Source organism: Magnolia sinica, chromosome 13, assembly GCF_029962835.1.
Source record: "Magnolia sinica isolate HGM2019 chromosome 13, MsV1, whole genome shotgun sequence".
NCBI lineage: Eukaryota > Viridiplantae > Streptophyta > Magnoliopsida > Magnoliales > Magnoliaceae > Magnolia > Magnolia sinica.
In genome coordinates this window covers 41735758-41758503 of record NC_080585.1, presented here as the reverse complement: position 1 = coordinate 41758503, position 22746 = coordinate 41735758, and the positions used below count along the sequence as shown (strand labels likewise).

The 22746-nt window shown below is 40.1% G+C and overlaps 1 protein-coding gene and 1 long non-coding RNA gene across 6 annotated transcripts; one reads left to right on the top strand and one right to left on the bottom strand.

Annotated features, from left to right (window-relative positions):
* Positions 1-1406: 1406 nt before the first annotated feature.
* Positions 1407-5798, bottom strand: LOC131223659 (uncharacterized). 5 transcript variants are annotated; one of them, XR_009160614.1, is made up of 9 exons: positions 5015-5798; positions 4633-4704; positions 4315-4395; positions 4060-4220; positions 3332-3442; positions 3167-3199; positions 2971-3048; positions 2009-2070; positions 1407-1898 (listed from the first exon to the last, which is right to left on the bottom strand). It is a non-coding gene; the product is annotated as an uncharacterized LOC131223659 (long non-coding RNA). The 5 variants fall into 5 exon arrangements; XR_009160611.1 differs by lacking the exon at positions 4633-4704 and having other exon boundaries at positions 5015-5074; positions 5668-5798; XR_009160612.1 differs by lacking the exons at positions 4060-4220; positions 4633-4704 and adding an exon at positions 3627-3677 and having other exon boundaries at positions 5015-5074; positions 5668-5798.
* Positions 5799-6076: 278 nt separating this feature from the next.
* Positions 6077-9727, top strand: LOC131223658 (disease resistance protein RPS5-like). The gene has a single exon (XM_058219116.1). The coding sequence runs from the start codon at positions 6172-6174 to the stop codon at positions 8875-8877; it is 2706 nt and encodes a 901-aa protein (XP_058075099.1). The 5' UTR covers positions 6077-6171; the 3' UTR covers positions 8878-9727.
* Positions 9728-22746: the final 13019 nt, after the last annotated feature.

The window sequence follows — 22746 nt, the reverse complement described above, 5'->3', positions numbered from 1 at the left end:
TCTCCTTTGCATTTTTTGTACAGCCCGAAGCTAGGAGCGTCCGCGCTTGTCTTCGCACGACACATACTCACACCAACTATATAGCTGGTGTGTAGTACACCAGCCAATCCGCTTCCAGGAGATCGCATGGGAACGCAAGTCCGGAGGGAAGTGGATTGGCTGGTTTACCTAACACCACCGACTTGGCTGGTGCATTGACTCACCAAGTTATGTGGGTCACATCATGAGGTATCCATTGTACAGTCCACTTGGAGAGCTCGTCTTAGGGCTTAAGCCTAAAATTAAGATAGATCTAAATATCAAGTGGACCACACTGTAAAAAGCAGTGGGGTATTGAACGTCTATCATTAAAACCCTTTTGGGAGTCACATAAATTTTGGATCAATATGATATTTGTTTTTTCTCTTCATCTAGGTATGTGTGACCTTATGAACAGATTAGATAGAAAATAAAATTTATGGAGGGCCCTAAAAATGTTTTAACGGTGATAGCCATTGTCCCCACTACTATTTGTGGTGTGGTCCACTTTAGCTTTGGATATGACTCAATTTTTTAGATCAAGATATAGAATGATCTCTCCAAATAGATGAACGGTTTGGATGTAATAAATACATCATGTAACTTTGATCTCCTTTATAACTCAGAGCTTGAGGAGCATCAGTGATCATCTTCGCACTACAGTTACTACGCCATCTAGGTTGGCGGTGCATGATACACCAGCCAACACTACGCCAAAATTGTAGATTTGCGATAGACCAAATCCATCGTAAAACCAAATAAACGACGGATTTTCGCCCGTCGCTATTTACTAGGTCCTTTTTTTCTCTTTCGACGAATAAAATCCATTGTTTATTCTGCCACGGATAAGGTCTATTGCAAAAATAAAAAATCTGCCACTAAAATTTGAAAAAAAAACCACATTATATGTCGTTAAAATTATTAGCGACGGATGAGGTCCGTCGTTAATATTAGCGACGGACCCAAATCTGTCGTTTATTTTCAACTTTTTTAGAAATTAGCGACGGATTTGGTCCGTCGTTAAAATATCTGTGAATAAAAAATATATATTGGTAGATTTTATTTTATTTTTTTGAATCTTACACCTGATAGTCATTCAAAAAATAATGCACACGATTTTTTTAATAAGAATCCTATTCTCAAAATTGATAGATACACAGATTTCTTAGAACTACCTTTCAATACAATAGTACCAAGTACAAAATCAAATTCTCGAGATTTCCTAATTGTGCAGGAATTGAACCAGAAATTTGATTTTTGTAGAGGTACAAAAGTGTAAGGTTTCTCAAATTACCTAAAGTAGAAGGGATAGGACCTATCAGATTGTTATTAACAATGACAACTGAACCAAATTCTTGAGATTTCCTAATTGTGCAGGAATTGAACCAGAAAAATTTGATTGTTATAGAGGTAGAGGATTGTTAGCCTGGTTAAGTTACCTAAAGACGGAGGAATAGGCCTAGTTATTTCATTAGACGAGATGTCGAGCTCTGAAAGGTGAGAAAGGTTAGCCGATGAAAGAGGTTGAACTCCAAAGAGATTATTCATGGAGATAATGAGGGAGACGAGTTTGGAAAGAGTGCTAATATCAGCTAGGATGGTTCTAGTGAGTGGGTTGTCACTGAGATTGAGACGGAAGAGGTTTGGAAATGAGGAGAAGCTCAAGTTATCAAGCTTACCTTGCAAGCCTGCACTTGGTAGGCTTATCTCTATTATGCTTCGAAGGCCGTTGCAGGAGATCCCATACCATTTGCATGGAGTGATTGTGGTGGCACTAGCATTAGCAGCTGGAAGTGACCATGAATGGAGAGCTTGTGGTGAGAAGATGCTAGCTTTCCATTCCAAGAGAGCCTCTGCTTCTCCGAGTGTGGATGCTGCTGCTGTTGTAAAGGCATTGGAAGAAAGAAATTCTAATATTAAAAGAAGAAAAGCAAGAGAGATTTTTGTATGGCCATGGCTGTTGTTGCTAATGGTCTGCTACAAACTTAACGATGGATGGATATTTATAGGAGGTTGATCGTACTCTGGACAAGAACACCTTGTCTTACTCTTCTAAAAAAAGGAAAAGAAAAAAAAAAAAGAAAAAAAGAAAAGAGAGTTAATTGATAGAGGCACTGAAAAATATGACTGCTAGTAGAAATGCATGTGAACACGATCTAAAACTTACACTGAAAAATGGGATGTGATTGGACCTGTCAGATTGTTATTGGACAACTGAAAAATATGAATGCTCTTAGAAAGCGCATTTAGTCGATGGGAGCCCTAACTGTGGGGCTCACAAGTGATATATGTAAATCCAAAAATGAAGCCGACTCAAATCTTAGGGAGCTAAAAAAAATCCCTCCGTATGTATTAGAAATGTTTCAACACACAGTTAGGCCTCAACACTGCAATTATAAACAATATCACACCCGAGCAAGAGATGTGCAAGTGTGCCTTTTGCATATCATAAACTGTAGCCATATTTACAAAGACCGACGGTGAATGTGATTGGGACAATAACAGTTCCAGACCATATTTTTGTTGAGCAGGAGAAGAGACAAGGGTCTACAAAGTACATCTAAATGCACAACATCAACTTTGTTTGGATCAAAAAGGGGTTTAGGCCTCAAAAGCCCCTTCGGAGTTTGCATCCAACAGGCCCTTAGGAAACTGTTCTTGTTGTTTGGACCAATCAAACAAGATCTAACTCTTTAAAACTAAGACCTATCTCTTTTTACACTTTTCTGTAATGAGAATTTCAAACTTTAGATGTTCCAAAACTCAAAAGTCGGGATTCATACAAACATAAACCTGACTTGAGATGTTCTAAGAAGGCTTAGGACCTTTTAACGTCTGATTTAAGATAGACTATTACTCACAATTTCTGTATCAATGAAAATAAGAGTAGCTTAGGGTGCAGTTGGTTGCACCAAACATCATGAAATTAGGTTTATACCATTGAAAACTAACCTTCCACTTTAATCTTGCCAACTACTTTCTTTGCCGCTCCATATATTCACTTATATCCAATCGTATCATGACTGCCTCCTACAACAATGTCGGCAAAAAAATGAAAATAGGTATATAGTTAAAAGGACCGTTGTAATATAGAACTCTCTTTGGCCATCAAAAAAAGACCAGATTTACTTTTTCAAAAAATCCATACCGTTTTTGCCTAGAATTTTGCATTTTCCACCACCTGTATAAACATAATAAAGACGAGATCCAGAATGAAGCTCTAGCTAAACCATCAAGAACCCAAATTTCTTAGTTTAAAAATGACGAATAGAGTCACGGTAATTACAAAGTAGACTGCAACTTAATCCAATACCTGAAAATCTGTAAACCCCTTGATGGGGTCTACTCCAAAGGCTTCCAAAACCTAGCCAAATGAACATGAAAACCTAGCCATCAACAAGCTCGTCTGTCCTCCTACACCATACTGAAAATAGAAACTATAGCAGCACAAATTGTAATTCAAAATTCAGTATGGTGCGTTGTATAGAAAGTGGCTAAAAGATAATGACAGTGCACTCATTGTGTCATAGTGGACATATCCTCTCAAACAGCCATGCATACATTAATTTCCAACTATCAAAAGAGAAGTTGATTTTTCAAACTATCACCAACGACTATTTTCGCCTACAATCCCAGCCGTACATGTGTCGCTGGCAAACCTGAAAACACAATTTTATTCTCTTAGTACCAAAAAGAAAAGAAAGAAAAAAAAATGTGAATATCCAGCAAAGGATTATAAGCCTGTCAAAACAATAAGCTGGTAAGATATCATAAAACTCAAATCTTTGCTAGTGCATTTTTCTACTCTAAGAAAATCATGGTCTTTGACAGGCCATCTCGGATCAGCTCATTCCATTGATGAATAAGTCATGACTCGCCCATTTTAGGGGCTGACAAGTTCCAGTTGGGCCTATTTTCACCACTGACTCGTGGTGTCAAGCTTGACCTTATAGGAACATTTCCCACATACACATAGAGTGACATTACCATGAATCAAAATATTGCAGAGGTACTCTCCAATGCATGTGACATGGTACTTACTTGACTGTCCATTTCCAGAAAGGGTGTTTGTCACCCAAGATATATGGAGTTTCAGTACACAATGACAATCCGGAGAAGCATCTCCACTTGTGCAGTTCACAGCAGTTACCCACTTGCCATCAGTCCTCCCTTACCTGGGCTTGGGACTGGCCGACGTATCACTTCCTAGCATTTTTATTTTTTATTTTTTAAAAAGTAAAAGAAAAACCAGTACAAACCATAGTTCAATTTAGTTGAAAAAGAAGTAGCAAATACCTAAGGGAGATGGATATCTCTTAACAGAACAGCTTCTTTTTGGGTGATGGCATGTCCTTCGAGTCGAACTACTTCAAGAAACTGGATGTATTTTCCATCAACAAAGAAAATGAATCAATGCAAAAATAGACAAATAGAATAAAAATAGGAAAGTCACATTATGAATACAAACTCAGGAGAGTTGCCACATTTCTCCTCAGAGATTCCTAGAAATTTTCTATAACTGAAATTTCAATAAAAAGAAAGATTCACTTTTCATTAAAAAAAATAAATTTAAAAATCAATAATGCTGTTAACAGGAATGTCTGTTGTCAATACCTTGAATTTGTTTTGATGAAGGGGAATGACCTTATGGATGGTTTGGATGGCATATGAACATCACGATGGGCCCTATAAGGTTTCAACAATGAGCATTCCCATTACTACTGTTTCCTATAGTGTGGTCCACCTCAGTCTTGGATATGCCTAATTTTTGGGCTCTTGAGCCTCACATGAGGAGATGTACATACAGCCTTAGCCCGTTGGTAGGCTAAGGCATTTGTAACCATTGGTGGCATTGACTATAAACAATGAAGATGCATGTTGGGCTGCCTTTTACAAGCATATGGGATTAGCCAACCTTTTGTTTGAAGGAAAACATTCTGCTGGCATCAATCTTACGATTAAAAAAATGTAGATTTTGAGAAATTGGGTTGATTACCTTGAAATCTTCATATCCTGCCTCCATTGCATCTTCAAGTGCAGAAAGACCAGCTTGCACCTGCAAAAAGGGAACCCAAATAGCATGACAAGGATTTCAATACTCTTTTAAGGATAGAATTACTCTAGTGATGAAGAGAGACAGCAAAAAATAGATAGCTCAATGCAGGTTAATAACTAGTACTTCTGCTAACAGGGTTTTTCTAATCCCAAATGTGTGTACAACCCAAGCTCCTTCATGCCACCACATATGGCAAATTGACATGAGTTCAAGATACAGAGAAATGGATGGGCAGAAAAAAAAAGTTGCTAAATTTCCCTATTTCAAATGTTATGGTCAACAAGAATAGAGCAGCATGAATGTTAGGATAGGACATTTGCAAGCTGGTACTCAATTGGTGGACAGCTTGGATCTTGCACTTGTGTCTGATTGACACACATGGTCTGATGAATGGTGAAGCCACAAACAGTTAGAAATGGAAATGTGGTGTGTTCCACAGGCCAACTTTTGTCTGAAATCTGAAACGATCTCTCGAAGGGGAGATCAACCAGCTCCCTCCCAGTGATAAGCTCAGGAAACTGCTCCATGCTACAGAAAATTCATGATGTGCCACTCCCCTCATCTGAGAATTGGATGGCATAGATAGACATTACCTGCCTTGGACAAAAGGTCACCGTAGTTCTAGGAACCTCGTGCAACACATTCTGTAATAGCGCATTACCATTTAAATTGCACATGGTATAGATTGCAATCATCAAATGAGATAGAGGCCCACAACAGTAGATCTGTGCTAAAAACAATAAGGTTTCAACGGTAGTAGTTCAATCTCAAGTTCTTTCTTTGGCGTGGTCCACTTAAGGTTTGGATATGCCTCATTTTTGGGTTCATTCTTTAGAATGATCTGTGAAAATTGATGTACCGTATGGATATAACAAATAAATCATGATGGGCCATAGAAGTTACACACTTTAAAAGATAATGGCCCTGTTTTGTTATCGGGTGTGATCAGCGGTGACGTGGACGAACGAGAAGCGACGGCGCTGAATTTTCCTGTGCCTTCAACACAGACGAGATGCACTCAATCATTTGCCTTGAGCACGAGAGTTCATTTACACCTCTTCACTTCTCCTCTCCTCTCCTCATCTACGCTTCCTACCATGGATTTCATCAGCTCAGTCATTGAGATTGTTTCTTGCTTGTGGGGTCCCACCACTCCACGCAAATGTTACATCATCAACCTCCGAGAAGACATCGACTCCCTGAAGAATGCCATGGGCGAATTGAAATCCATAAGGAATGACATGAAGAGAAAGGTTGATGTTGCCGAACAGCAGCTTCTTAAATGCACGGACCATATGCAATGGTGGCTACAAAGAGTAGACGCCACCGAAGGTGAAGTGAATGAGATGGAAGAAGCCTTTCAGCAGATGATGAGGTGTTTTGGGAATTGCCATCCGAATTGTTGGTCGGCCTACAAGCTGGGCAAGAGGGTGGCGAAGAAGCTGACAGATGTAGCTGATTTAATCACTAAAGGAAAAGATGGTTCCCTGGATGTAGTGGCAGAGACGCCGCTTCCCAACCCTGTTATAGAGCAGCCTAGCACATCAGCTCTGGGGATGGAGTCTACCTTGAATGAAGCTCTATGTTCTCTTAGAGAAGACAAAACGAGAGTTATTGGAATATATGGAATGGGAGGAGTCGGCAAGACGACTCTCCTGGAAGAGATCAACAACGAATATTTAAAAAGAACAGGTGATTTTCATGTCGTGATTTGGGTGGTCGTGTCTAAAGAATTAAATTTGCGAAAGATTCAGAGGGATATTGGCAAGTGGTTGGGTTTGAATTGGCCAGAGAATGAAAGCAATGACACATGGGCTCAAGATATTTATAGTGCCTTGAGGGAAAAGAAATTCTTGCTATTACTGGATGATATATGGCAGCGGCTGGATCTGAAGGTGGTTGGAATTCCTCATCCAAGCAGCCAAAACAAGAGCAAGGTTGTTTTCACCACACGAGATGAGAAAGTTTGTAGCGACATGGAAGCTGACAAGAAGATCAAAATCAAATGCCTTGCGTGGAAGGAAGCATGGGATCTATTTCGAGGGAAGGTTGGTGAAGATGCCATGAATTCTCATCGAGAGATTCCAGTCCTTGCTGAGCTTGTTGCAAAAGAGTGTGATGGTCTACCCCTTGCGCTTATCACAATTGGGCGGGCCATGGCGAGCAAGAAGACACCAGAGGAGTGGAAGCATGCAATAACAGCTCTGAGAATGTCACTATCTGATATATCAGGTGTGGAAGATGAACTCCTTTTCCGTCTAAAATTCAGTTATGATAATCTTTGTGACGACGTGACCAAATCTTGCTTCCTTTACTGTTCGCTGTTTCCGGAGGACTACTCCATTAACAAAGAAAGCATTATAGATTACTGGATTGGGGAAGGATTCTTAGATGGGTGGGATGATGATCTTGATGAAGCTCATAACAAGGGCTATGATCTCATTGGAACACTACAGTTAGCATGCTTGTTGGAGAGTGGTTCTGATGAGAAAACAGAGGTGAAGATGCATGATGTGGTACGCGACCTGGCTTTATGGATATCTTCTGAATGTGGGAAGAAGAAAAACAAGTTTCTGGTGAAAGCAGGAGTTGGATTGAGGGAAGCACCACCTGTTGAGAGGTGGATGGAGGCAGACAGGATATCTCTAATGGAAAACACAATCGAAGAAATAACAGAGACACCTAGCTGCCCTAACCTCTTAACCTTGATACTCCAAAACAATAAGGGTTTGGCAAAGATCGCCAATGAATTTTTTCAATTCATGCCTAATCTAAGAGTGTTGGATTTGTCAAATAATCAAATAAAAGAAATCCCACCTGAGATAGGTAACTTGGTTGAGTTGAAATATCTCAATCTTTCTAATACACGGATCACAAATTTGCCTGAAGAGATGGGTTGTCTCGTGAAGCTGAAGCATCTGGATTTGGAGCAGTGTGCTGATCTTGTCAGAATCCGCAGTGAGGCAATATCAAGACTTTCTAGGTTGAAAGTGCTGAAGATGTTGAATAGCTTCCGTTATTGGGAAGTAAGAGAAGGGAGTGGTTGGTTTTCTTTAACAGAGATGGAAGGCTTGAAATACTTGAGCCATCTTGAAATCACCATAAAAACTGTATCTGCTCTTAAAAGGTTCCTTGATTCTCACAAGCTTCCGAAGGTGACGCGGGCTCTAACCGTACAAGGCTGCAAAGGAATGAAAACCTCGAGCTTCAGTGCGATGGGGAGACTTAGAAGTCTTAAAATTCTGTATTGCAAAGAGATGGAAGAGATTATGATTGGTTCAGATGTTAAGAAAGAAGATTATCATTCTCTTTCAAGCTTAGAGCAGCTCATTCTTTCGCGACTCGTTAACTTGAATATAATTCGAGTTGGGGGATGCATCCAAAACCTTCGCAACATAATTATTCGTGATTGCAACAAGTTGAAGAATGTTACATGGATTCTACAACTTCAAAATCTTGAAGAAATCAAGATATGGGACAGCAAAGGACTAGAAGAAGTAATAGGTACAAGTGGCGTTGGGATTCCTATGGGGGAGGCATGTCTAAGATGGTTCAAAAGTCTGGCTCTTGATAACCTACCTGAATTAATAAGCATTTGTAATCTTGCATTGGCTTTCCCTTCCTTGGAGAAGTTGGAGGTGCATCATTGCCCAAAGCTAAAGGAGCTCCCACCTGGTCTCCAAAGCGCGGATAATCATCTAAAGGAGATCCGAGGTGCGAAACAATGGTGGGATGGTTTGGAGTGGGAAGAAGCTGGAATCAAGTCTAATTTGCTTCCTTTTTTCAAAGAGACAAGATTTTGAATTTGAAAAATAATGAGAACCTGGCCAAGGATTCCCATCTTCTCTGCTGCAACCATGTGAATGGTGGATTCTTCCATACTGGGCTTTGTCACTTTTCTTCAATAAAACTTGCTTTCATTTGTTTGAATTTTGTATTGAAAAGGAAATGAAAAGAAATGTGCCTGTTTGAGTTTGCTGGCATACATTGTGCTTTCTTAATCCTACTACCTGTTTGGGTTAAAAACGAGTTCATCTCATTCTGATTAATCGTTTATGTATTATAGAACTATTAAAAACAATCTCGATATCTAATGCTCAAGATGCCAGGGACAGTGCTATTCAGTGTTTCTTGGGCTGGCTCTGTTCAGATTATCTCATTTTCATGGGCTGGTTTCCTTCTTTCCTAGACGAGTGGTCTTTCAGAATGTTCTCTGGTTGAGTTGGGACAGGCTGGCAGATTCGTAGGAGGGGTTCTCTGCGCTTGGTCGTGTGGCTTCTTGCTAATTTGTGGGCTCTTATCATTTGTGTTGGCCAGAGCAGAGGTTCAGCTGTCCTGTTCCAGAGATGTTTGGAGTTGTGGGCTGTTGGTTGCAACAGATGTATCTCTTTCTTTTCTAATTTAATTAATTTATTTATTATTATTATTATTTTCTTCTTTAGAGCCTGCGGGCACTACATACATAGAGTTAGGATTTTCAGTTTATATAATAAGCAGTCCAGACATTTTTGTGATGCCTCTGGGAAAAGTTGCAAGGGTTTTTTGTCAGATCCAATGAAGATATATGTAGTGAGCTCTGACCTTTCTCTTCACCCCAGCCTCTCAAATTGAGACACAATATCATGGATTTGGATCACTGAACCATGTGCCGTGTTTTTTTATTTTTTTTAAAAAACTAAAATAGCATGGCAGTGTTTGTTTAAACTAAAATGCCCACTAAAATATTTATTTTCCATCCAATCTGTTTATAAGGTCACACAAAAGTACATATTAGATTGATCCAAAACTTTTGTAACCCCTAATAAGGTTTCAATGGTAGATGTTCAATCCCTTGCTGCTTTATGTAGTGTGGTCCACTGGAAATTTGGATTTGTTTTATTTTTGGGCTCAAGCCTTACAACAATCTCATCAAACGGCGGACAGTTTGGATATAACACATACCTCATGGTGAGGCCACAGAACTTGGTAACGCGAACACACACCAAGGTCCGTGGTGCGAGTACACCAGCCAATCCGCTTCCCTAGTAGGCATACCCGCTGGAATGCGGATTATATACTGGCAGGTTGAGCATCGAGACTCGCTACTGAAATGACGTCACTAAGTTATGTGGACCCCGCTATGATATATGTGTTGTATCTACAGCGTCCATCAATTTGGTGATATTATTTTAAGGTATGATCCACATAATGAGGCAGATCCAAAGCTTTAGTGGACCGCACCATAGACAACAGCGGGAAGATTGATGCCCACCGTTGAAACCTCTCTAAGGTCCACCGTGATGTTTTTTTGAAATCCAACCTGTTCAAAAGATAACAAAGACACGCAAATATTAGCATGATCGAAAACTTTTGTGGCCTTTAGTGTACCTGGCATCAGTTATATAGCTAGGTCTAATCAGGAGGTATGTGTTATATCCAAACCGTCTATCCATTTGGCGAACTCATCTTAAGGCTTGAGACAAAAACTTAAGACATGATCTAACTATAAAGTAGGCTACACTGCAAAAAGCAGTGGAGGATTGAACGTCTACCATTGAAGCCTCTTTTGAGTCACGAAAATTTTACATCAATATGAAATTTAATTTTCCTCTTAATTCAGGTCTTTGTGACCTTATGTAAAGATTGAATGAAATATAAACGTTATTGTGGGCCCTACGAATTGTTTAACAGTGAAAATTATTATCTCCGCTGCTATTTGTAGTGTTTGCCATATAATTTTTGGATAGGATTCATTTTTTGGATAATGCTCTAAAATGATCTCAAAAATAGAATGACGGTGTGGATATAATAAATACATCACTGTGGGGCCATGTAACTTTGGTCTCCTTTGAACAGTTCGTACAACGCTCGGAGCTCGAGGATCGTAGCTAATGTGTGGTACACCAGCCAATCCGCTTCCACCCGCTGTTAGGCTAGTTTGGTTCCCCTGGTTCATGGACAAGGCATATGCTGGGGAGATTGTGCACACACAGGGGCGTGCCTGTTGCTTCTGTGGGGGAAATGACTTGATTTGTAAAAGATTCACACCGTCCATCAGGTTTTCTGACTAAAATCTGGCCTTGACCCAGAATATCACACCCATCTGAAAGTCATGTGGGCCTCACTATAGGAAACTGTGTAAAATCCTGTATAAAACCCGATGTGGCTAATCTGAGTTTCATAAGAATTATTTTCGGAACGTCCCTTTGTCATGGTGATTCGCATCAGATGAATGGATTGGATGGAATACATAAACCACAGTGACCATCATGCTCAACTGTAGATGACAGCCATTGAAATTTTCTTCTCATACGTTTCCATTTATTCATAGACGGTGATGGTGACAATCATATGCTGAGTGAAAGTTTCATATGCTGGTTCGAGTAGAACAGATTCCCCAACATGGACGGATCAGATCATTAGATAATTGCGCACGTGGCCCCTGTGGGAGGCCACGGATGCTTGAATCCTGAGTTGTGACAGAGGCAGAACAGGACGGGATTGACTGCAGGCCGACCGATCTCTGTGGGTCCACTGTCATGTACGTGTTTTATCCCATCCCTTCATCTGTTTCTCTGAATCATTTTAGGGCGTAAGCCCAAAAATGAAATAGATCCAAATCTCAAGTGGACCAGACCACAGGAAATAGTAGGGAATGCATGCATACGCGCGGTCTAGAACAGCTTCCTGGATCCAGCTACGTGGGCATGTTGATGAATTCGTTGTATACTTCCTGGATCCAGCTATGTGGGCATCTTAATGTATTCATGGTATATCTACGCGGCCCATCTGTTATGAAAACTCATTTTATATCATGACTGAAAAATGAAGTAATACAAATCTTAAGAGGACCACAACACAAAAATAAGTGGTCATTGAACCCTTATCATTAAAATTTTCTTAGAATCTATCTTAACATTTTTTTGCCATCCAATAGTAAAGACTTGAAAACACCTGTATCCGCTTAATACAAAACATTTATGGGTCACAAAAAGTTTTTAATGCTGGGATGCTAGGTGGGCCCACCATGATGCTTGTGACAGATCCACCCAATTCATTCATCTAGCATGATCATTTTAGGACACGTGAGCAAAAATGAGAGATCGAAAACTCAAGTCACACACAAGAGAGGGAAAGAAATGCCTTCTGTTAAAACTTTAGCTGAGCTTCACCTTATGTTTATATGTTAGACCTTACAAATCGGATGAAGTGAAATTATAAATAACTAAGCATTATACAAAACTTTGGTGCCATATAAATGTTTTAATGGTAGTAATTGAATCTCCACTGTTTCCTCTCATATGACTCACTTGAGCTATGAATCCGCCTAATTTTTAGTCTCATATCTTAAAATCAACTGCGAAATGAATGGACGGAGTGGATTTCTCAAAGACATCGTGGCGGGTCCAACCTAGCTTCTGCCTGCAGCAGATTAGGTGAGACCCCGTGCGGGCCCACCTTGATTGATGTATTATGTATCCACACCGTCCATCCACATTTTCAGATCATTTTATGGCATTATCCAAAAAATGAAGCACATCGAATTATCAGATGGATCATACCATAAGAAACGGTGGTGATTGACCATCTTAGGGCTCACCTTAATGTTTCTGCAGTGTTTATTTACAATCCAATTTGTTGATAATGTCACATAAGTTTAGATAAAATCAATCACCATTATTTGTTATGCTTTGGTTCATCGTGAAGGGAAAGAAAAAAAAAAAAAATAAACAAATATAAGCTTGATCCAAAACATTGGTGGCCCATTAATGATGATCACCACTATTTCTTATGCTATGGTCCACCTGATAATTGGATCTGCTTCATTTTTGGATTAATGCCCTAAAATGATATGGAAAAGTGGATGTGCAGCGTGGATACGTAATAAATACATCAAGGTGAGCCCCACAATAACTCCACTGTAAGGGCCGCACTGCCTTAGGTAAGGCTGGGGTCTCACCTAATCCGCTCTATCTCGAAAAATGGAAAGGCAGCATAGATATACAACACATACATCAAGGAGGGCTCCACAGTCAGGGTCTCACCCACACCGCTGGATCCAGGTCGCAGATAAGTCCGTCCCACTGTCCGTACGAGTTGTGACGCTCAGGAAATGGAGGGTTATTTGAAACCGGCTGCATCTGATGCTTGATACGCACTCGCTTGGAAATTGTACGTACGGTAGACGTTAACTCATGCTAAACCAACTAAATTCTTGGATAGCATACTATTCTTGGACCACATTCCCCAGAACAGATTGTTCAAACAATCCGTAACTTCTGATTAGTGTAGACATGTTTGATGAAATATAGGCCGTTGGATCTACCGGTTACCAATTAAGGACAGTCCACTTTCAAGATTGGCAACTCCACTTCAATGGGCTAACAAAAAAATGGATATGCACCCTTAGGACATTATGACGCAGGGTGGACGTGACGATGTCTAGCGTACTGAGCTATTTATATGGAATGAGAGAAGGGTGGGTTTAGGTCCTTATATAGACCCAGAACTAGTGAAAATGGCTTCAGGGCTATGGTATACTTAGGATATAGTCAAAGGGTGGCTGTTTCAGTCTAACAGAGTTCATCTGGAGGCCCATTTCCTGCATACGGTCTGCGGAAAGTTCCCTGACATTAGATCTAGGTTAGGTTAAGACTTCGGTCTGATCGGATCAATGGATCGATCGTGGAGGACCTGTTTCAATTCAACAGTCACCGGTACTCGATCAAGGCCACAAGTGCACTGACATGTGTTGAAAATTTTTCTAATTTGAGGGTGTAATTGGGTCAGAATCTGACGGTCTGAAACCTTAAAATTGGCCTGCAAGTGAACAGCCTAATTCACTCAAGTTTCAGTTCATTTGCTAAAGATATTCGCATTTCTTACACACTTCGCTCTGAGCTCAAGTTGTGCGTTTTTTGATACTATTAGGACTTGATTTCCGGGATACTTATCAAGCCCAGTAAGGTGGTCATAAGTGTATAGTTTCGCAGTCATTGGACTTTCGACGCGCAGTCCAGGTCCGATACGGAGTTTCAGTGTGCTCCCAATAGCAACTGAGTTTTGAGATTGATCCTACGTTTTTAGGTAATATAGCTTTAGTGATTATACTAGTTTTGGATTTTACAGATCGTATAGAAAGCGGTTCAAGATAATCTACCGATTAATTCAGTTTAGCACTTAATTAATTTTCGTCTAATTTATAAAAGATTCGGTCCTTGATTTTTGCCTGAGGTGGTACTCGGGTCTTTGTACGGATTTTTCCGAGATGTTACAATTTACTATTACACTCCCTTACGATTGGGCATTCTCGAACGCGAGCAATATCTCGTGAGTTGTCAGTATCTCATACGAGATTTGAGGGCTTTGGTTGCCCTGGGACGAATGCATGGGATTTGTTGGAGAGGCTTCTAGAAGGAGTCTAGTGGTTGGGATTACGCCAGCAATGAAACGGCGGGATTCTTTTCGCCGACTCATCTTATTTTGCAAGAGAAGCCCTAGAATGTGTGGCGGGGAATGGATGGTTGCGATCTCATCAAATGGGTGGCTGAGATCGAAGGGCTTCTCTTCGTTCAGCTTGCCAACCTAGCAAACAGAAGAAGAAAACGGAGTTTTCCATTTTTGGAAAAACAGCCGCACATGGCTGATTTGTGCCTGTGATCATGTACATGCACTCGTGCGTCCACGTGTGGAAGGAGTTGCGTTTTGATTGGAATGTCATAGCCTGGATGATGGACGGTTCTGATCAGAGATTTGATCTCATCTGGGGCCCACATGATTAATCAAAGTCACCCTGCCCGTTTAAACGGAGCGTGGGCGGGATTCAATAGAAAGGAGAGGAATGCTCTCCGTTTTCGGCAACCATCGAGTCAAACGTGGTTTGACCCGACCCGCAATCCAGTGCGAAGTGGGTGCACACGTCCAAAGGACGTGGGGTCTACAGTGATGTTTTGTTCAATCCACACCGACCATTCCTTTTAGGGGTCTCAGTAGGGGCCTCTGATCAAAGATCAGGAAGATCCAAAGCTTGGCTGGGTCATACAACTTGAGTTTGAGTTATTCTATTGCCTTTTATTAATCCAACACTCATATTGATTTAAATCCAAACTCTAACTGTCAAAAAGGATCTTAGGAATTTGTTTGGATGATTAGGACACTTATTCTATTGGCTTTCACTATTAATACTTTTATATATATATATATATATAACATATTTCATAATATAAATTATTATCATTATTATCTTAACTTAAAATTGTAGTGCCTACTCCTAAATAAAATTGTCCTTATGGTAGATCAATCCTTATCAGTCATTATGTGGGCCACACTACATGAACGTCTATCTAATTACCGAATCTCGGTTTACCAAGCATTCAAACCATCCAAAGGTTGGATTGACTAATATTTAATTATCAATAACCTCAGGGGTCCTAAAGAATGTTTAGATGTGATATGCGAGTTGAATATAAATCCAGATAATCCAATTTGTGCTTTCGAATGATGAGCCATATAATGGAATGTTGTAAACTTGATGTATGGTGGGTTGGGTGATCCGAGGTTTGATATTAACAATGGATGGTTCGTTATACATATTAGAGATCGAGATCCTAGAAATGGATTTTCTATATGATGTGATGGTCCTATTTGCAATTCAATAGATGTATAGTTCAATATAAAGATGACGAGTATACTTGAAGGTTGGATTCAGCTTAGATGAAGTTAAATATTTAAGTAGACTGGATCTATGTTTACACTAAGTTGGGTTTCCATAATAACACCCGAGTAGTGGAAAGTACGGAGTGTTACAAGGGCGCTGTCTCTTCCGCCTTGAAGAGCTTTGCAAAAAAGTTCACCGCAGCTGACTTAATGGCCTCCTGGCCTGTATGCACCTGCGCCGAATCATCTGTAATGGATACAATTTCTAATCTTCTAATTCTTTCGATGACAGATGCATGAAAGAACCTAGTATTCTTATCTCCATCTTGTAACCAATGAATTCTGGCCTTATACTTCCAGAACATCTCCTCCATTAGTTGCAGTTTAGAGAGATTGTGTTTGGCTACCGCCCATTCCTGCTGAAAGTCCTCACCCAAAGAAGCCTGCATTCTCATTTCAATGTCTGACAGGTCCTGCTCCGCCTATTTGATCTGGTGGAAAACATTCTTACAAACGCCCCTGTTCCAAATCCTTAGCGTCATCTTAACTCTTCTTAATTTCAGCTGTATATTAATCATAGGATGGGGGGAGATCTAACCTTTCCATGCATTCTTGATTACCTACTGAAAACTGTCATGAAAAGTCCAAAATCTGAGGAATCTGAAAGGCCTTGCCACCGTTAGAGAAAACCCAGGGAAAGAAACCAAAAGGGGCATGTGGTCTGAGCAGCTTGGGGCCAGGTGCTCGACTCTGAATCTTGGGAAAGCGGCTACCCATTGGTCGTTAAGCAACGCCCTATCTAGCCTCGCCCACAAGCGAGCCAAACCTGTCCTATTGTTGCTCCAAGTAAACCTGTTTCCAGTGTAGCCTGCATCTAGAAGACCGGTTTTGTGAATAGCTTCAACGAAACCAGCAGAGCTACCCGATTCTGGTTTGTGAGATCCCAGTCTTTCATCTGATGTTGCCATTGCGTTGAAATCGCCACCTAACGCCCATGGGCCTTGGATTGATCTGTTGAAGTTTAACATCTCTTCCCACAACGATCTTCTTTGGAACCTGCAACAGCGGGCATACACCACAAAGAGTAGGACAGACTCTCTATAGTTCTGCAAACACACATTAAGAGATATCATCTGATTAGAGCTGGACACAACCGATACATTGAGGTGATTATAGAAAAACACCCATATTTTACCCCATGCGTCTACGTTAGAGAGCGAAGAGTGGAAACCGAGTTTCAAACCAATTCCCACCCTTTTATTATCTCTCAACATAGGCTTAGGGATAACAACCAACAAAGGTTTATAACTCCTAATCAACATAGAAAAATAGGCTAGAGTGGAGTTATTTCCCACTCCCCGGGCATTCCACAAAAGGAAATTATCCATCTGTGACACAACCTGTGTTCACGGCCATTCTCTTCAGCTTTCTTAACCTGCAGTACCATTCTCCTTCCCCATTTTTATCTAAGATATTCCTGCACTTCAGCTTTCTTCCTCTATCTTTTGTAGTTCTTAGATCTAATGAGGAAGTTATGTCTATAGGAAAATTCGTAATATTGGCCTCCTCTAACAAAAATGGAGGTGGGGGGTTCCTGATGGGGGTGTTCATCTTCGTGGAACTCTGGCTACCCAAGGACACTTGAAGGAGCATTGTTGTCGCCAAAGGTTTCCACCTCCGAAGTTATCATAAGATCTGCCTACCTCTGCGATTGAAGTTCTCTATCAAAATACGGGGAGAGATGTTGGGATTTATGCTGCGAAATCACATAGATATGGATCTAGGATAGCAATCCAAGAGCACCAAGCAAACACAAAAGAACATAAAGATTTAATATGGAAAACCCTTACAGGAAAAATCATGACACAAAGCCACAGAAAATTCCACTATGAAAGCACAAATTACAAAGATGGAGGACTTACCCGGCTTGAGTAATCCTTAAACCTCACCTTCTTTCCACCCCTTAAAACCCTAGAACCCTTTTAAAAACCCTGACATCCTTTTAGAAATACTTAGAACCTCTTAGAATACCCTCCCAGTCCATATACAACCCTTTATATAATTTTATAAAGAAGCCAAAATGGAATAGGAAACAAAAATCGCAAAATCTACGTTTCTATAAAAAATTTGCGTAAAACCTTTGATGACATCGAACTAGCTTCAATATCATCGAAAAATGACAAAATATGTCTAGTGAGCAGGGTGAAAAACTGAAATAAATTCGATGGCATTGACTGGCTTCGATGTCATCAAAGCTGGTTCGATGTCATCGAACCATGTAAACTAGATTGAAGACATCTGTTTACAACAAGAGATCCACCATTAACTCCAGTTCGTTGTCAAAAGCCTGGATAGGGGATAGCTAGATGGGATCTGTCTCCTCCCTAGTAGAAACCAGGCTAACGACTACATGTATATCTTGGCTTTCCTCAATCACACCTTGTTGTTTCCAAGGGGAATTTCCTGCTGATCTCAACCTATTAGTATCAAACCACCCCCTGTTTTGTTCCATGCAACTACATTGAATGGCTTCTAGATAAAAATCGTTCTTGTCTCCTTCATGTGGTATCTCCACATGACCATTCTCAACTCTTTGAAACTCAGAGAGGTTTGAGTCTTCGTTGCCTTTTGGGCGAGCAGTTGGCTCTACATTGCTAACTAACTAGAGAGTTCTATGCTCGCTGACCTCCTTTCTAATGGCAGGTAATGTAGCAGCAGGGATTGGCAATTTCAGAGGATCTAACGGCACCTGATCTTCAAGCATAAGGATGGTCTCTGCCTCGTTGTTGTTCTTGAGGTGGACAAGAGCTACTTTTGGGGTCGTTGGAGAACTTCCCACATTGGATGGGTTTCGAATTTCCAGCGTATCTTGATTCATCAGCGCCAATCTGGGATTGTTTCTGACCTGAGAATCCTCTCGGGAATCTAAGGTAACATTGTCTCTAACTCTATCATTCTCTTAGGCATTTGGACAAATAGTTGTTGGGCGTGTATCTGTTCCCAAATCAGAGTTTGAGAACCTCCTTTCGACCCAATCTTTGGTGCTTTCCACTTCTATTTGATGGGCTCCGGGAGTTCTTCGAAGGCCTTCCACCCCTGCCTCTTGCCTTGGTTCTATATCAACAAAGATTGGATAGACCTTGTCTAAAACTTGAAGTTTCAACACCTGTCTTGTATTGGCTCCTGGACGAAGTTGGATCTTTACCCTGGCATACATCTGGAATAAGTCAAATATGCTATTAGTGTCCATCTGAGTCACCTTCCCAAAAGTCTAAGATAGCCGCTTCAAACCATGCGTGAGCTGGGATGCCGAAGATCCGAATCCAGATTTCCTCCCTTCCTTCGTCTACATGTTCAGACCAAGGGCAGATCGATTGGAGACCCATTAGACGATGAAGTTGGGAATCTACTATCAAATCTTTTAGCTCCTTATTTGACTTCGGGATAATTAGGAATTGGGAGGGAGAGGTCCTGATTACATCAATGGCGGAGGAAGAAAACTTAGAGTTTCTGATAATCAAGACCAGTTTCAGAAATGAAATCGATTTATCTGCAACCTAACCCACTAATCCCAGTTTTAATTCATTTAGCCTTCTAGCAACCGCTTCTGGGTCGGCCACCGTGATGATGTTAGCCTCTGGGTCCTGAGATGTATCATGTTTCCGAGGCAGCAGACTTGTTCCCCCATTCTTGACCACGTCAGCATAGGATCCCAACTTGGGACAATGAATAAAGACTGTATTAACAGAATGTGGCTTCTTAGAGGTTTTAGATCTAGGCCTAGCTTCCTTCACTGTCACCTCTCTACCATCAATTTTTTTCCCATTGAGCACCCCCATTACAGCTCTCCTGTCATTTGCATATTAGAATCTCACAAACGCGTAACCCTTAAAGAGGTTTCTTAAATCAACGAGAGATTAAAAATAATAATAATAAATTCTAATAAAATTCAAAATAAATTGATTGAAGATTTTAAAAAAAACTAAAATAAAATAACAAGTTTACAATCCCTGCGAAGAAGTTTCAGAATCAATCTACAACTCAGACTCCCTAAAGTCATGATTTACTATAATCAGCAAACTTACTATTTATAGACAATCTTGATTTCCACTAGACTTCATGGTTTTCGACTAAAAAGTTTAAGTGTCCAACTTGGCGTAACCGCATTATTCCCCTATTTTTTCTAAGCCCTTTTCATGTTGGGCACGACTCATAAAACTCAATGGATCAAAAGTTTTGATCAAAATAAAACATATTATAAATAGTAAAAACGGAAATAAAATAGATTTTTGATCGTCGATCTGATGGAATCTCACAAATTTGGTTAGGGAAACATGGCATAGCAAGGTTTGTTGGGTAAATTAGCTTCTCCTACCCTAAAATCATATATGGTACATCGAATAACTCATTCCGGTTTGCGAGATATGCCTATTTTAAGGTTCTGACGGCCCAGATCACTTCTCCCTCCGATCGGGTCTTCTCTGGTCCACCTTGGCCATGAAATTGTCCGTGACCCACTCTACATCAGTCCCCTCCACTTCAGAAGAACTCATCCTTGAATTCTCGTCTTGCTTCGGTTCATGATACTCAGTCAAGTCCGCGACGTTGAAAGTATGCGAGATCTCTAGCTTATCCAGAAAATCAATAATGTAAGCTTTGTCATTGATCTTTTGGAGGATCGGTATTGGTCAAATCTTCTTATTTTTTTAACTTTTTATAAGTCCCGGTAGGAAGTCTCTCCTTGCGTAGATGGACCAAAACTTGGCCACCCACCTCCAACACTTTTTGTTATAAATGCTTATCGATTTGCTCTTTGTACTTGTCGTTCAAGGCATGCAACTTGGCTTACACCTCCGCATGAATGCCCATGATTCAGTCCACCATATGTTTTACCGCAATGCTTATGCCTAGGAACTTAGGCAAAGGAACCAAGTTAAGTGTGTGGCGAGTCAACTGTAAACAATCTGGAATGGGGACTTCACTATCAAGCAGTTCATCATGTTGTTGAATGCAAACTCTGCTTGAGACAAGGCCAAATCTCACTGCTTCGATTTCACCTGAAATACATAGAAGGAGGTTCACCAACGTGCAATTCAAAACTTTAGTTTGCCCATTGATCTATGGGTGGTAGGCACTACTAAACTGAAGTTGTGTACCGAACTGATTCCATAAAGTCCGGCAGATATGGCTAATAAACTTTGTATCACAGTCAGAAGTAATAGTCTTGGGAACCTCGTGTAGCTGCATGACCTCTCTGAAGTTTATGGACTTTCTTTAGATACATTTTGTTAACATATCTTATAGGTTGTTGCATGTATATCTCTTTATCTAGGTCACCATTTAATAATGCAATCTTTACATCCATTTGAAAACTCTAAGTTTAAACTTATGATAATGGAGAAAATCATGCAGAGGAGAATTTTATGACAAGTGAAAAAGTCTCCTTTAATTAACACATTCTTTTTGTGTGAAACCTTTAGTAACCAATTGTGCTTTATATTTGTTCACTATATTATCTGCCTTTCTTTTTATCACGATGTTTAGTTTTTATTATTATGAGCTGAGCTAGATGGACAATCTACTTTGTGCCTATCCCCACAACGTTATTAATTAGGAGATGTTGATATGGACAACCATTAGTAGGTGGTTCCCATGTCCAACATCTCCCACTCAATCCGTTGTGGGTTGGAAATGTTGATATGACCTCATGATACATAAGTGCATATTTCATTTTGTTTCGTATGATGAGAATTAAAGGCAAGCATTTCCTAGCTTTATGAGGGCCAGATGATGACCCAGCAAAAGCCATCAAATTACAATAAATCAAGTTAAGATAAACATAACAGCTAGGTGTAACAATAGAGCATGAGCAATTTTCAAACTTACAAATTGTTCACAACCCCAAGTATAGGGTCATGATGTAGTAATAATCTCGGTAAGACCGAAGTCGAATCCACAGGGACTGAACCTTGTACGTATTCTAAAAGTAACTAGAACTAGAACTAGAAGAAGATGTATTCTAAATTTGGAGAATTTGAGAGAATAATTGTAAACTATTTAACTAAAACTTTGTAAAATTTGAAGGTGGGAAACTAAGGTTTCCGAGCATCCACTTGTAGAGATCAGGGAGATCTATGCTTGATTCACGAACACAACAGGAATCAGAGTCCCATCTTCATCTAATTGGAAGATATTTAATTAAAAATCAAATTTGAACTTTCTTTGATCCAATTCTCAATGAATGATATGTATGAAAACTAGAAGCGATTCCATCACAAAACCACACCTATGAGACAAAAAAAATGAAATTTTATTAATTCACAACCAATCTGAGAGAATCATGAAGAATAGAAGGATTCCATCATCCAACCATGTCCATAAGATGATGGTGAAAAACAAGGTTCTCAAGTTCACAATCCCTATAATGAAAAGAACATACTTAAAGCTATCGCAGATCTATTGTAATTTAAGTCACAACAAACTATTAAAAACTAAAAGTATTTCTTATAATCAAACTAAAATCAAAGATACTTGAACTCAAACATGAATAAAAGCCATAGAGAAGATCCCATCATGCTATAAGCTTCACCTCTTAGCTTTAGCTAAGAGGTTTAGCCAATCATAAACATGATTAATTGAAATCTCTTAACAAAAACAAAAAGAAAACAATGAAGGAAAAGGGAGAAGAAAACTTTGGCCGTCCACACTCCTCTCTCTCTCTCTCTCTCTCTCTCTCTTTATTGGTGTTGAGAGGTCGGTTGGCTAGAGTGCATAATCTCTCTCTCTCTTTATTGGTGTTGAGAGGTCGGTTGGCTAGAGTGCATAATCTTATGTAGCAATGGATTTAGAAATTTCTTGCACAACAAGAGAAAACCGCGAAACAACCTTGCGTTGGATCGAGTTTTGGGACGGATTATCGTCCCAAACTTCGAATCTGGCTCCATGGATGGGGTCAACATACTCTTTTTCAACTTTTAGATGGTCCAGATCAACGATCCGACTGTGATCTTGGTTACACAATGCCCCATAATGGGCCG